Source organism: Rattus norvegicus, chromosome 5 (genome assembly GCF_036323735.1).
Source record: "Rattus norvegicus strain BN/NHsdMcwi chromosome 5, GRCr8, whole genome shotgun sequence".
Classification (NCBI taxonomy): Eukaryota; Metazoa; Chordata; class Mammalia; order Rodentia; family Muridae; genus Rattus; species Rattus norvegicus.
Genome location: NC_086023.1, coordinates 106361776 through 106377057, shown reverse-complemented (window position 1 = coordinate 106377057; position 15282 = coordinate 106361776). Strand labels below are relative to the sequence as shown.

General features: G+C 37.9%; 1 protein-coding gene across 4 annotated transcripts in view; it reads right to left on the bottom strand.

Moving 5' to 3' along the window:
- Dennd4c (DENN domain containing 4C) overlaps nt 1-15282 on the bottom strand; it is a 104543-nt gene that overhangs the window by 44427 nt on the left and 44834 nt on the right. For 2 of the 4 annotated variants that reach the window (NM_001427785.1, XM_039111090.2), the window contains 9 exons: nt 14529-14747; nt 10955-11100; nt 9102-9137; nt 8880-9010; nt 7558-7690; nt 3860-4066; nt 2995-3123; nt 1905-2049; nt 1513-1659 (listed from right to left, as the gene is read on the bottom strand). In NM_001427785.1, coding sequence (NP_001414714.1) covers nt 1513-1659; nt 1905-2049; nt 2995-3123; nt 3860-4066; nt 7558-7690; nt 8880-9010; nt 9102-9137; nt 10955-11100; nt 14529-14747 — 1293 coding nt within the window. Of the gene's footprint in view, nt 1-769; nt 853-1512; nt 1660-1904; nt 2050-2994; nt 3124-3859; nt 4067-7557; nt 7691-8879; nt 9011-9101; nt 9138-10954; nt 11101-14528; nt 14748-15282 lie in introns of all 4 variants that reach the window. The other 2 variants (XM_039111092.2, XM_039111089.2) reach the window with 2 other exon arrangements.

Below are 15282 nucleotides of genomic sequence, written 5' to 3'. Positions count from 1 at the left end.
AGACTGCTATGGTGTACTTATATATAATAAATAAATAAATACATCTTTTTTTAAGCAGCAAGAAAAATCAACAGAGGAAACAAATAAAGTAATTTAAAACAAAAGTGCCAGGGCAGGGGAGAGGATCATGGGTTGGCTGAGAGCACGTCTTGCTCTTGCAGAGGACCCAGTGCCCACATGGTGGCTCAGTGTACTTCCAGTCCCAGGGGACATGAATGCCCTCTTCTAAACTCCTCAAGATTCCAGGCATGCACATGATGCACACACAGAACATATAGGCAAAGAAACCATATACATAAAAATAAAACTAAAAATTAAAGTCCCACGAAAGTGTCTTGGTTTAAAAGGCTAATTACTACAAGATGGCAAACTACAGGCTTGTGCTGTCTTAGTGGTTTACATACGCTCCTGTAATTGTGCAAGGCAGTTTTAGGCACAAAAGCTAAGCAGACTTCTAGAAAGCAGTGAGTACCTAAACATCTGGATTCTTTCATACCCATGATACCATTTCATGCAATAATACTACAAACAAACTTAAAATTATAATTGCAGAAAAACACTTTATTTCTAAATAAAATAAATGTTTATAAATTGGTCATAAATTATCACATAAAAATCTTTGAGAGCCTATATACAATTACCCTTATCTAAAGAAAAAGGCCAAGAAATTGAAAATTGTCCCTTAAAATACAATACTTAAAATACAACCAAGTATCTTACCCCCACCCTTGAATGTCAGCAAACTTTAACCTAATAAATGGGAAATTACCTGAAGCAGTTAACATTCAAAGGTAGAATTAAAGCACAGGTGTATCCATAGCTTCAGTTCACAAAAGTCTGTTTGCCCCACACCTTGACAGCCCAGGACAAATGCAGCACCAAGAAACAGCACAGAGTAAAAAGCAGAGCAACAAAGAGCAGAGAAAAGGAAACTTCAGTCACTGAGACACGTTCATCAGAGAAGCACAGGAGCTAGACTGTGAGCCGCTCTTTCAAGGAAGCTCGGGTACGGCGGCCAGATGTGAGGTATGTACACCTGCCGGTGGGCTTTGAATACAAAGAGGCTGTGCCCGTGGCTGGCACATACATATAAGCAGCTTTTACAATCAGAAGTCTTAAAGGGAAACTCCTTCTTCAAAATGACTTATTTTCTTCCCTTTATAGGTAGGTATTCATGATTTAAAAGTTCTAAGTCAAACTTTCAACTTCAAATAAATCCTGTCGTCACATTCAGTTCATTAGGTCATGACCTAACAACTGTCTCAGACACATTCGTAAACTGAAGATGAGCAAATGTAAAGACATACCATGCAAGCACACTGCGCACTGCATCCCAAAGTTAACGTCACACTCCAGGAAGTAAAGAGAAGTACAGAAGCACAATCCTCTCAGTGACATATACACTTTCAGACTACTCCCTTTACGAAAATTCAGGAAATGTAATTTTTTTTTAAAAAAAGAAACATTTAAGTGGTGGTAACTAAAAGGTTAGTAAAATACATATTTTAGTACCTGTGCTAGAGTGATTATCAATGGAATCAAGGCTGATTAAGTCTTTGACGAAGACTGTGTGCTCCCCATTGTTAGCATCGTTAGAACTATCCACACTACCATGGCTCACTGTGTCCCCATCACTTCCACATGCAGCATTCTGAGGAGCTAAAGGTAAGGACAATGTAGTTCAATAATTCATGTATGATATTTCTGAAACTAAACATGAATGGCCCACAGTTAGTTTATAATTACACAACAATTTACAGATTTCTGGGAGAAAAAAAAACCCAATATAACCTATCTTTACTTTTAAATAAAATATCAAACAGAATTAAGTTCTCTTTCATATAGTTAAAACTTCATGTCTATAAACCTATGATTTAAAACATCTTTCCAATCACATATATTACCTGATATTGAAAAGACCTGTGATTTTTGCCCAGTCTTTTTAAGTGGTTGTCTAAATTGGGCCAAACCATGTACGACATTCCGTACTTTCGTCCACAAGAAAATACCACTGCGAGTGCTGCTGGGCCATGGGCTCTCCAAAACTACCTAAAGGTTTAAAAAATAAATAAAAGTTATTTAGGGCCAGGGGCTACCTCAGTGGGTAAAAAACTCTCTGTACATGCCTGATACCCCAGAACCCTAAGCTAAAGTAAAGAACCAAAAATTGTCTTCTAACCACCACTCAAATTTTAAAATAAAAAATTTGTTAAAAAGAGAAATATATAACATATATGTGAAGAAAAGAGGGCTTTGCACCATTGATGGGAGTATAAATTAGTAAACACACAGTGGAAAAAAATATGAAAGGTTCTTAAAAGCTAAAAACTACTGAATACATGTCCACAGGAAGTGAAATGACTATTTCACACAGGCATCTGTACTCCCAAGTTCACTATAGCATTAGTCCCAACAGTTGAGAAATAGGACCAACCTAAATATCCGTGACTGGATACAGAGAATGTGGCATATATACACAATGAAATACTAGCTTAAAAAAACAAAACACAAAAACCAAAAACCTTGCCAGAACAATCCAGGGAACCTTGAGGACATATGGTAGGCAGAACAGGTAGATCACATGATCTTGCCTTTCACATAGAATTCAAGAGGTGAATGAACCAGAAGCAGTTATTCACACAGACAGGGGCAGGCGGTAGGGAGTAGTAAAGAGCTGTTGCTGGTCTACAGTTAGACAGAAGGAATACATTTAAGAGATCTACTGTTCAACATGGCAACTATAGTTAATAACAACATATTTATTTTGAAAATTGGTAAGAGTAGATTTTGTGTTCTTACCACAAAAATTAGTAAATATGCTAATTAGCTTGACGAAGCCATTCCAAAATATATACACATTTCAAAACATGTTGTGTATAATTTATAAAATTCTGTCAATGAAGATGGGCAAACAACCTCCTTTTAACTTAAGTTTAACAAACAATAAAACTTTTTAACAAATATGTTACCCTGCCTATCGTTAACCCAACTCACCTTATTATAATAGCCATAAGTAATAGCATTTGGTTTTATTCTAGCAGTTTTCATTTCGAACAAGACTCTCACTGCTAAGACAGGATGAACCCAAAGTCCACAAAGCTGCATTACCACTCGATAGCACACCTAACAAGAACAACAAAGCATTAATCCTTGGCACTTAGCTTACTTGAGACTTACAGAGACTTGAAAAGACTCCACTCAACCAGGTGGTTAGATGGAGGCACAGGCAGGAGGATCAGGACTTCAAGGCCATACATAGAATGAGTTTCAAAATACTCTTGTCTAAGAAAACATAAATAAAATACAACAATAAACCCTACTCAACCTAATAGAAATAATCAACAGCATTATTTCATGCACATGCCTCATCTGTTTAAGAAAATAAATCTATATAAGGACAATCATTGTTCTCCATAATGTGAAAAAGAACTCATTTCTAAACTCAAACATGGTTAAAATACCTTTCACCCCAGATGGTATGCTTTGCATTCTATGCAAAGGAACACCAAGCCCAAGCCCAGCAGACTAAAAACTTAATTAACTAACTTTCCTACTTCCCTTTTTGTTTATTACTTTATTTTGTTTTATTATGCTTAAGACAGGTTGTGGTTCTGTAGGGTCAGGGTGTGCTAGCCTCAAACTTGGGACAATCTCCTGCCTCAGCCTCAAAAAGTGCTAGGATTATAATCACGAGTCACCAATACCCAAACACTTAAAATTACAAAACAATAGGGCTAGGGCTAGGAATACAGCTCACTTGCCAAAGCTCACTTGCCAAACACAAGCAAGGCCCAGGATTCATCCCCCACACTGCAGCAGCAACAGCAGCTGCAGAAACATCTCAATGTCTTGTACTTGCCTCATCTAGTGGATCCACGTCTGTCTTCCTCATCTTAACAAGCACATCATGTGCCTGCTGGAGTGCTCGGACCTTAGGGTGAGAAACTCTAACATAGGCTGGGAGACAAATAAACCACAAACTGTAACAATGGCTGAATAGATACTTGGCCCATTGTGGTGGATTTGTATAACATCTCTTCGCCAACTTATGAGCTGTTTTTATCTCCTATAAAGAAAATAAATATCACTGTATTCATTAAAATCCACTTTAGTAAATGAAGAAATAAAGAAAAGGAAAAATTTTAATGTAAACTTAAGACTTTAAAAATGAAGGACTTTATAATCTTTTTTTTTTTTTTCAGAGCTGGGGACCAAACCCAGGGCCTTGCCCTTGCTAGGCAAGTGCTCTACCACCAAGCTAAATCCCCAACCCCTGGACTTTGTAATCTTAATTTTGTGTCACATAGCTGGTTCCAAGAACTTTGGCTTATAATCCAGCTTCTTTTTTGTTAATGTGGTTACTTCTTTTCTTTTATTCTTTTCTCATACATTACACCCCAACTGCAGTTGCCCCTCGCTTTACTCCTCTCAGCCCTTCCATCACCTCCCCTCTACCCCAGATCTCCTCCTCCTCAATTTCCCTTAAAACAAAACAAACAAACAAACAAACAAACAAAACAATAGGACTCCCAGGGATATTCACCAAACAAGACTTAACAAGCTACAATAAGACCAGGCACAAAACCTCCTATCAAGGCTGGAGGAGGCGATCCAGAAGGAGTCCCTCAAGAACACTAAGCTATACAACCATAAAGTTTATGCAGAGAATCTAGACCTAGCTCAAACCAATACAAGCTCCCTGACTGCAGCTTCAGTCTCTGTGGGCCCTATGAGTCCTGCTTAGTTGGTTCTGTGGGCCACGTTCTCCTGGTATCTTCTACTCCTCTGGCTCCCCCCAATCATTCCTCCCCCTCTTCTGTGGGGTTCCCTTGGCTCCACCTAGTGTTCAGCCATGGGTGTCTGCATCTGCTCCAAGTATACAATAGCCAAGAGTAATTCAAAATCAGACATATCAAGATTCCAAGGTGTGTGAGTGCTCACGCTCCATCACCCACTCGCACTGGACACCCAATCACATCACAAACGCCAAGAGACACTGTCGAAAAAGCCTTTACTGTTAATCAATACAATTGAATGTTAGGAACCCAGTGTTTTTACAACACATGAAGTTCCTTGCTCTTACAGAAACACAATGGCTTACTTGTGTAAGTGTAGAAGAGAAAAAAAAAACAGACTTACTATTTCCCTATCCCTATCCTAGGTATGTAAACATAAAAAAATGATTTTTGTGTGTGACACCTGTTCAGATTTTTATGTGTGTAGACATGTGGAGACTAGAGGTCAACCTCAGGTGTCCCTCCTGTGTTTATCAACCCTGGGTTTTTTGTTTTGTTTTTGGTAGGCTCCCGTATCGGCCTGGACCTCTCTGGTTAGATAAGGCTGGCGACCAGCAACCCCAAGGGCCCCTCCTTTGCCTCTCAATACTGAGATCACAACGGTTAACCATCTCACCTGCTCTTCTCAGGCAAGAACTCAGGTCTACAGACTTGTAGACTGAGCATCTTACTTACTGAGCTACATCTAGTTTTACATTTGGACCGTGTTATATCATAATGTTTTACTTTTAAAAATGTTATATGGGCTACTGACTTGAGTTTCATTTAAAAAAGAATCACTGGGGTGGGGGGGAAACAAGAATCATTAACCAACTTTCTTTGGCTTACGATTAGGACAGAATTTCTAATAACTTGTGGACTGGTCCTAAACATACTTTTGCTATCTTGTAATAAATATTTATGCAAAGTGGCATTTTTAGCACTAAAGTATAAAATCAAAGTATCCATTAACTCAGAAAAACACTGAATATGCTGTATATCCTGCAACATGTCCATGGCTCATGTGCAGGGGTTAGAGAACAGCTTTGTGGAATGATTCCTTCCACATTTTCTCATTCTTCTCCCTACTAACAATTAAGATGCCCTAAGTTATTTACTGCCAAGATTTCCACTTAATTTTCCTGTTTGAGTTAACTGCTTACACATTCCCTCACCGAGTAGGTCTTTAAAAATAACTGATCCAAGGCTAGACAATGTGGCTTATAACCACAATACCACAAAAGCAGACTGCCACAATTTCAGTTCGTTCTAAAGAACCTCCAACAATCGGTGTATAAAGGATGGCATTTTTAATGCATCTCAGCAGAGCTTACTCCTTTCTTCCTAAATTAGGTGCTGCGGTAATATAAGATACCAAGGCTGTCCTGAGTTAACTCCCTTTGATGTAGTATTTGTAATACTGTTTTGTACATAAGATACAAAGAAAATACAAATCAAAGCTACAGTGAAGTATCCATCTCTTCATATTCATCGGCTGGCAGTAATTTTAAAAAGGCAGATAATAAGAAGTGAAAAGGATATTGTAGTATCAGAATCCTTAAACAGTGTTAATAGAAATGTAAAATGGTGTAGCCATTCTGAACTATTGGCATTTCCTCAGAAACAGAAACACAGAATTACCATATAATAAATATAACAGCTTTATTCCTAGATATTCTGGAAAGACATGAAAACATACATCTACTTGGCAACTGCACACAAATGCTTACACCAACATTATTTATAGTAGCCAACAATAAGAACTGCTGCATGCTTATGAACAGATAAGCTGCTGTGCACATGCCGCTCAGTCAAAATTAAGACTAATGCATGCTAGAGCATGGCTAGATCCTAAAAAAGCTATGCTAAGCTAAAAGAGATAATCACAAAATACTATTACAGCATTATCCTACTTAGATGAAATGTCTAGAATAGTACACCAGTTGTGGAGGCAGAAAACAAGATTAGTGGTTGCAGAGGATATAAGCTTTTCTTCTAGAGTTATTTTCATCTCTAAAATGAACTGAGGTGGTGGCTGCACAACTCTGAGAACACATTAAAAGTACCAGGGTAGGGGTTGGGGATTTAGCTCAGTGGTAGAGCATTTGTCTAGCAAACGCAAGGCCCTGGGTTCGGTCCCCAGCTCCGAAAAAAAGAAAAAAAAAAGTACCAGGGTAGAAGATAAGCTACTGAATTACAAATACTGAGAGTGGGTAAATTATGTGGTGTATGAATTTTATCATAATAAAGTTTTATACACACACACACAAACACACACACACATTGACCTCCAACTCAAAGGTCTGCCTAACCCTGACTTTCAAGTATTGGGATTAAAGGTATATACCACCACTGTCCAACTAAATTACATACTTTTATTTTATTTTGTTTAATTTTTGAGGCAGGGTCTCACTAAGTAGCCCTGGCTAGCTGGAATTCACTATATAGGCCAGGGTGGCCTCAAACACAGAGAAATCCTCTTGTCTTTGCTTCCTGAATGCTGGGATTAAGTGTGCCACCACGAGTCCAGACAAGTTAAGGTTTCTTTGGTTCCCAAGACTTCCCTTAAATATAAATGGGTGCTTTAAACTTCAGTTTTAATATCAAGTTGGATATAAGAAAAAGCAATACACAAATGACAACCACAGCGAGCCTTCGAATGGCTGCTAAGGATTTATACACACACACACACACACACACACACACACACACACACACACACACACACACACATATATATTTACATTGTCAATGAGCATGAGTTATATAAAGAGTATCTGACCTGTTTAGTTCTTTTAGCCATGAGGGCAGGGCTATTTGTAATGCCACTCCCAGGAGGATGTCTACTGAAGCGCAATTTCGGCTCCTGTGGGCTGTCAAAAAGCTTAAGATCCAATCTTGGAAAGTATGTGTAACTAAAATAGAAAGCAAAAATAGAAAAGCTGGTTTACAATCCATCAAATTCTTCAAATACTCAGTATTTAGGTAAAAATATCTAAACTTCAAATATTATCCTATAATATTCTTTAAAACTCCATATAATTTGTTTCAGAGTATGAGAAAACACAGCTAGTACTACAGAATGTCCTGTCAGGACCTCTAGCTGGTCCCAGCTATTTGTTATTTTTAACCAGTTTGCAAAAAAGAAAAATTCCTGATGTCTGTCTTACAGAGGAATTCATAACTCTTTTAAAAAAATCTCTATGTTCATGGATAATTTTATTTAAAATATCAGTTAGTATATTTAATAATCTTCTTTTTCTTTAACACATTAGTTTACATCAGTATTTAAAATAAAAATGTTCAAATGTATGTATGTTGTATATATGTACATATGTATGTATGCATGCATGCAGATACAAATAACTATGAACAAACCCACAAGAAACAAGGTAAATAAATTACATTAACTGCACACAAAGTGGGTGCGTGCTAAAATTATAAGCCATGAAAATTTTCAGTGGCATGAAACAATGTTCAGACCATTAAAGATAAACACAGGTTTCAAATTAAATGTTTAAGATAAACTTGTCTACACAATATATACATATACCTAAAGTTACTAATATATCTAAAATTAGTACTAAAATTGTGTGCTACATTTCTGATTTTACTTAAGTTTATTAAGCCATGTACTGTGATGATTATAATAAGGAAAAAGCTTACTGTAATTTCTGAAAGGATTCTTATCTAAGTTCTACTTGCTAGGCTGTCTTTAAACAGGCTGATTCCTCTACTTTCACATTTCCTCCATCTCACTAACTGAAGAATCTCACAAGATTAAAACTCCTAAAAGTTAGTCAGTAGGGAATCTCAAAACAAAACAACAAAAAAACCCCAAACTCAAAACTTTTTTTTAAGAAATACAATTCTGCAGATTAAACTATAGTGAGACTCCTAAGTAGACATTACTGCCCCACCTCCCTTCCAGTAAGGCCACTTACCCTTACACTGAACACTTGGTTATTAACTCCACAGAACATTTCTCTCAGGTCACTGAGTTCACACTGAAAATTATCTACACATATTACAAACATGTGCATCTCTTAATCATGGCAAAAACTGAGACATATGCCCAAGTAGCTCTTAAAAAAATTCACCCACCTGTACTGAGGTGACAGGTCACTCCCGTCATCTGGAGGGGGCTCAGGGGGCGTTATAAATACAGTGTGCTCGCTTTTCTGTGAGTCGTCTAGCTCTATCAATTTGGTGTCTTCTGCTGAATCCAAATCAACCTGAAAATAAGAATGTCCTCCAATTAATGTACATATAAAGTAAAATCTAATTCTGAAAGGCAATATTTAAACCTAAGAAAAAAAATCATACCTTGTCTGTTTTCTCTACACCTTTATCTGGAAACAACTAAAAAGAGAAAAAGAGAAATTCTAAGTGAAAACCTGTATCAGGTTGAATAATTTTTAAAAATTTTAAATCCTAATTTTAAAAAGGAGGAGGAGGAAGAGGAGAAACAACTTGGTGCTGGAGAACTGTTCAGTGATTAAGAGCACTTGATACAGTAACATAAGGATCTGAGCTCGACCTCAGCGCCTGTGAGCCCAGCACCAAGGGGAAGAGACAGGAAGGCTGCTGGACCCTGCTGACAAGCAGCCCAGCACCAGGTTCAGTGAGAGACCCTGTCTCAAAGGAGCATGGTGGAGAACGGAACAGCATGACACCCAACATCCTCCTGTGGCCTCTGCACATGTCCATCACCACACGTGTGTGCATGCACCTCACATACATAAAAATAAACTTTTTTTTCAATACCAGGTATATACAATTAGGCTTTCTATGCTTGCATTAAAGCATATTTGTTGATGACTTATATAGGTCAGAGGTTATTTCTTTTTATTAGTTTCTTTTCCTTCTTCTTTTTCACTCTAGGCCATGCTGGCCTAGAATTTGCTGTATAGTCTAGGCTGACCCTGAAAACTTCCCATCTTTCTGCCTTATCCTCTCAAGCAGAGGGGTTATAGGCATGTTATCATACTTGACTTTGATTAGTTGTTTCATAAATTTTATTCAAACATGGTTTCTAAGGTATATGAATCACTGAAGACCAACAAAAATTAAAACATAATACTCAATCATTCATGAATACAATCTCAAATCTTATACACAACATGATTTGTGTAAAGAAAAAGTGGCTCCGGCCTGGAGAGATGGCTCAGCAGTTAAGAGCGCTGACTGCTCTTCCAGAGGTCCTGAGTCCAATTCCCAGCAACCACATGGTGGCTCACAACCATTTGTAATGGGAGCCAACGCCCTCTTCTGGTGTGTCTGAAGACAGCTACAGTGTACTCATATACATAAAGTAAATAACTATTTAAAAAAAGAAAAGAAAAAAAGCGGCTCCTAGATCTATTTAGAAAAAATGTGAAAACTATTAAAATTAGGAAGACATAGGAACTTAATTCCTCACTGTAGAAAGTTAAGAGCTGGACATAGAGGTAGATGGCTCTAATCACCCCAGTATTTGGGAAGCAGAGGTACAATTTCAAGTTCCAGGCCAGACTAGTCTTAGTCTACACAACAAATTCCAGGCCAGCCAGGGTAACATATCAAAACCCTATCAAAATAAAAAGAAAATGATATGGTGTGGGGTTGGAGAAGGGGTGACACATGCCTAAATTACAGCACTTGGAAGGAGGAATTCAAGTCATCCTTAGTCAAGTAGCCAATTCAAGGCCAGCCTGGGTCACATAAGACTCGGGCTCAAAAGAAACCTTGAACAGTAACAAAAAAGTCTTAGAGATACTATCAAAGTATTCTGAAAGACATTAAAGCAAGAAGACATAGCACATCACTACCCATAACTCCATAGCTTTTAAATAATAAAACTAATTATATCCTATTCATTTAGATTAAACCAACAACAGATAGACTTAAAAAAGTAAGGAAACAGTTTCAACATTCAAGACTCAGAGAGAAAAGCAAATCAAGTATAGAAGGAAGTACATACCACAGAGCAAAGATATTCATTCTCTCTCTCTCTCTCTCTCTCTCTCTCTCTCTCTCTCTCTCCCCCATCCCTCTCCCTTCCCCACTCTTCTCTCTCCCTTCCAACATCCCTGCTGCTCTCTTTTAAACACACACACACACACACACACACACCCCTATTACTATAGATATTAAACCAAGGTTATTTCTCTTAAATTGGCATATAAAACAAATATTACCTTCTCAATGCAATCATCAAAAAATGCTAATCCAGTATCTTTATCACTTACAAAACTGCATTCTTCAATGAAACGAATAAAAATCTGTGTTTTGGATAAAAGTGTATAAAATTTTGTATAGGCACGATCCCGACTTTTCAAAAAACCTGAAGAAGACAAAATCGTAATAAATTTTAAAAACAGACTAATGTCGTGTCAAACATTATTCTCATATAATATATACATATATGCATATATATTATATTATAATATAATAATATAATATATTATATTCCCTTCGTGCAAATTCACATCATTTATGGGAGCTTCTAACAATAATGTAAAGTTCTTTCTGCCTGATTAACGATGAAAACCCCTGATACCAATCTCTTCACTGAATTATGTCACTGAATTATGAGTCTTCTAAGGAACCTCGTCTCTATGTCCTCAGCAAGATAGGAACTCTTATTCTCTAGCTAGGCATGGTGCCGTATGCCTTGAATCCCAGTACTTAGAAGCAGAGGCAGGTGGATCTCTGAGTTTTGAGTTCAGGTCTAGCATGGTCTACAGAACAAACTCCTGGACACCCAAGTCTACAGAGAGAACCCTGTCTCAAAAAACAAAACAAACTAATTTTTCTCTGAGACTCTTCATTCTTTTTTTTTTTTTTTTTTTTGGTTCTTTTTTTCGGAGCTGGGGATTGAACCCAGGGCCTTGTGCTTCCTAGGCAAGCGCTCTACCACTGAGCTAAATCCCCAACCCCGAGACTCTTCATTCTTAAGCCAATGGCTGATATATATTAATGGGTCAGTTTCTTCCTCTGCTATCAGGCATCATTCCTGCACGTGATGAAGATTGCTGTATGGTTCAAGTTTAAGCACTTTGCTAGTAATCCACTGTTTCACTGAAGCTAGGAACCTCTCCTTCTGTGAGCACACATCCGTCCCTCATTCCTACCATCGTCAATCATTCTTCATTGTTGTGTTCTGGCTTGAGGTGTCCCATGAAGTGGCTCACGCCCACAGCTAAGGGCACTATTGAGAGGTGACCAGGTTATTCACCAACAGGTTAACCCATTTAGTTCAAATTAAAGGAGGAATTAGCAGGAAGGTCCACAGGAGGAAGCAGGTGAGTATGGGCAGTTCTGGAAAAGGAATGTCTTGCCCCAAGAGCCCTGTCTCTCCCTGTTTCCTGACTGTCAAGAGGTGCACAGTTTTCCTTAGCCATGCTCTGCCATGGGAAATTCTGTCTTATCACAGGCTATTTTCCTCCGGCATATTGTCACAGTGATTAAAAGGTAACTAATGTGCACAAACCATGAAAGACCACGGTTCTCAATGAGTCTTCACAGAGGCATATTCATCATATGTTCCTTGCTGGTTCTCAATATAACTACTAATCTTTAATTTCCATGTCACTTTCAGATGACTATCTTTATTTGGTTTGCTTCTATAAAGTTGAATTACTACTACCAGTCCTTTTCCCTTTTTTTTTTTTTAAATTTTAACTTTTATTTCTTTTTCTGGTGAAGGTAGCAGACAAAGAAAGTGAGGAAATAGGCTTACTGAAACCACCACTACACCAACCCTTTAAAAAAGACTTTTAAGATTTATTTGAGCTCTTTCTCTCTCTTTCATTGTCTGTGTGTGTGATTCCCTGGAACTAGAGTTAAAGGCAGCTGTGAGCTGTTCAACAATGGGTTCTGGGAACCAAACTCAGTTTTTCTACAAGAGCAGTTTGTTCTCTTAACTGCTAGCTATCTCTTTTGTTTTGAGACAGAGTTTCGCTGTGCAGCACTGGTTGGCTTATAGCTTTCTATATAGACCAGGACACCCTTGAACTCAACAGATTTTTCTCCCTCTGCGTCTTGAATGCTGGAATTAAGGGCATGTAACCTCAGCCAATTCATTCTTCAAGACTGAAATTTTAACTATCTCAAATAGTCCTCTCCATGCTTCAACATCATTTAAAATATGATTTTTAGGCTACTTTTTCTGTCTTCGTTTTTGTTTGTTTTGTTTTGCTTTGCTTTGCTTTTTTTTTTTTTTTTTTGATGCCTTAGGGCATTTGGCATGCAGTATTCATTCCCACCCTCTTGATCAACAGAAAAATTATTAAATAAAATAGGAACAAATTATGAGGGTAAGTTAGGAGAGTGGGAAAAGGTGAGGAGGGAAGGAGAGAAATGAACAGAGAAGAAGAAAGGAAATAGAGGGAAAGAGGAAACCGTAAGACAGGAAAAGAGAGAGAATGGATGGCATTCTGTTATATGCCAAACTACTGAACTTCAATCTTTAATAATGAAGCTGCCAGTCCTGTACTACTCAGTTCAGTAACCATGGGTGGTAATACACCATCTTAAATGCAACTAATGGAACTATACTGCAAGTTACACAATACATACTGCATTTTATAGATGATATAAACATAAGGAATGTAAGGCTATAGCATTAGTAACTAAAAATTATTGATTGGGTGCAGGAGAGATGGCTCGGTGGTTTAGAGTACTGACTTCTCTCCAGAGATCCTGAGTTCAATTCCCAGCAACTACATGGTGGCTCACAACCATCTGTTAATGGGATCCAATGCTTTCTAGTGTGTCTGAAGACAGCTATAATATACTCACATGTATAAAATAAATAAATCTTAATTTTTAAAATTTTATGTTGAAATACTCTTTCAAATATGTTAGAGCAAATACAGTTACAATTAGTTTTTCCTGATTGTTAAATTTTTATGTGACTACTGAAAATTTAAAACTCTGTGTAGCTCACAGGGTAGTTTTTACTAGGCAGAGAGTGGCTCTTGACGCAATCAAGTTTCTAAGAAATAGGAGATAAAAACGTTGATCAACACAATGATGTAGCAGCTCATACATGTAAATCTAGAAAATTCTAAGGTAACAACAGTTACTGAAGAAATGATGGCCTGTTTACATTGTGCTTCAAATAAAATGGGGGGAAGGGAATGGCCGAGGCACACAAACCACTGAAGCTGGATGACAGCTATGTGAGGGATTGCACAGGTGTTTTATTTGCATAGAAGTTAAGCCAAAGCCACTCTCCAATTCCTGTCCACTTTGTTACATCTTCAGGACAAACCTCTTATTACCAAGTTAGCCCTTTCATGGAATGAACACTGAACCTAGTATTCACAGTACTTTGTTGTCCAATGTCTTCATTCCCTAGAACAAGTGCTGTACTATTTACATAAAACTTCAGACCATGCCATAAAAACTGGTGCTTTCAGTCTGTAAAATAATTGTTGAGGCACAAATTACAAAACTGAGGAAAGAAAAGCTGCCAAAAAAAACCCTGGCAAATCTCAGATGTGTCTTGAAAATAACTGATCATACGGGATCGTACACAACACATTGGACTAATCAAATTAAACACATTCAGTTTCACATTTCTCACAAAAAACACTGGGGCATAAAAACAGAAAGTTATGCAAGAACAGAGGTAGGTCACAGAAAGTGGACGTTCCTTACATTTGAGTATGAACTTCTATGGGTGTAGTAAGTGCATCTGTGTACCAACCCTAATAGAAGTACCTCTGACTTTCATGAAGGCAACGTGAGCTCACTGGCACTCACCCTGTCGGTCAAACAGTGAGTCTGCAGCTGTGGCTTTATTGGAGGGAGCTTCTGTGATTGGTCTGAGATATGACCTGTATCCTTTTAAAACAGATGCCATAAATCGCAAAAATGTCTCTTGAATTTCCATCTCAAGTTGTGTCATCTTTTTTTGCCAAGAGAAATCTGCTTCAATTGGAGTCATCTCAATTGCTGAACTTTCCTGAGGTTTTCGGTGAACTGACAAAGGAAGTAAAAGCAAAACAGGTATTAATATATAATATTATATCATGATTGGATGATAAGAAAATGGTCAAAATAAAGTTCACAATACTCCCCACACCCCTCTCATTCTCTCTCTCCCTTGACAGCCTTGCTATATCTAGCCACACAGCCACATTCATCTTTTGTCTCAGCCTCCCTAAGTGCTGGAGTTACTCAGATACATAGCAGGCTGGAACTAGCCCTCGGACAAACACTAGCTCCAATCTCAAGAACCCTAAACAAACAAACAAACCAACAAAACAAAAAATCGGACTCAGGTTGCAGCTCAGATGGTGTGCTTACCCACCCCTGGGTCCAATCCCAGCACTACACAAACTGGCCTTGGACTTTACACTCATAACTCTAACAATTGGGAGGTCGAGACAAAAGGATCAGGAGTTTGAAGTCATCTTTAGATCTCAGGACAAAGAGTAGCAAAGAGGACAAGGTACAAAGAATATGTTAAAAAAACAAAAAAAAACTAACCAAAGATTGTTTAGGTCTGATATAA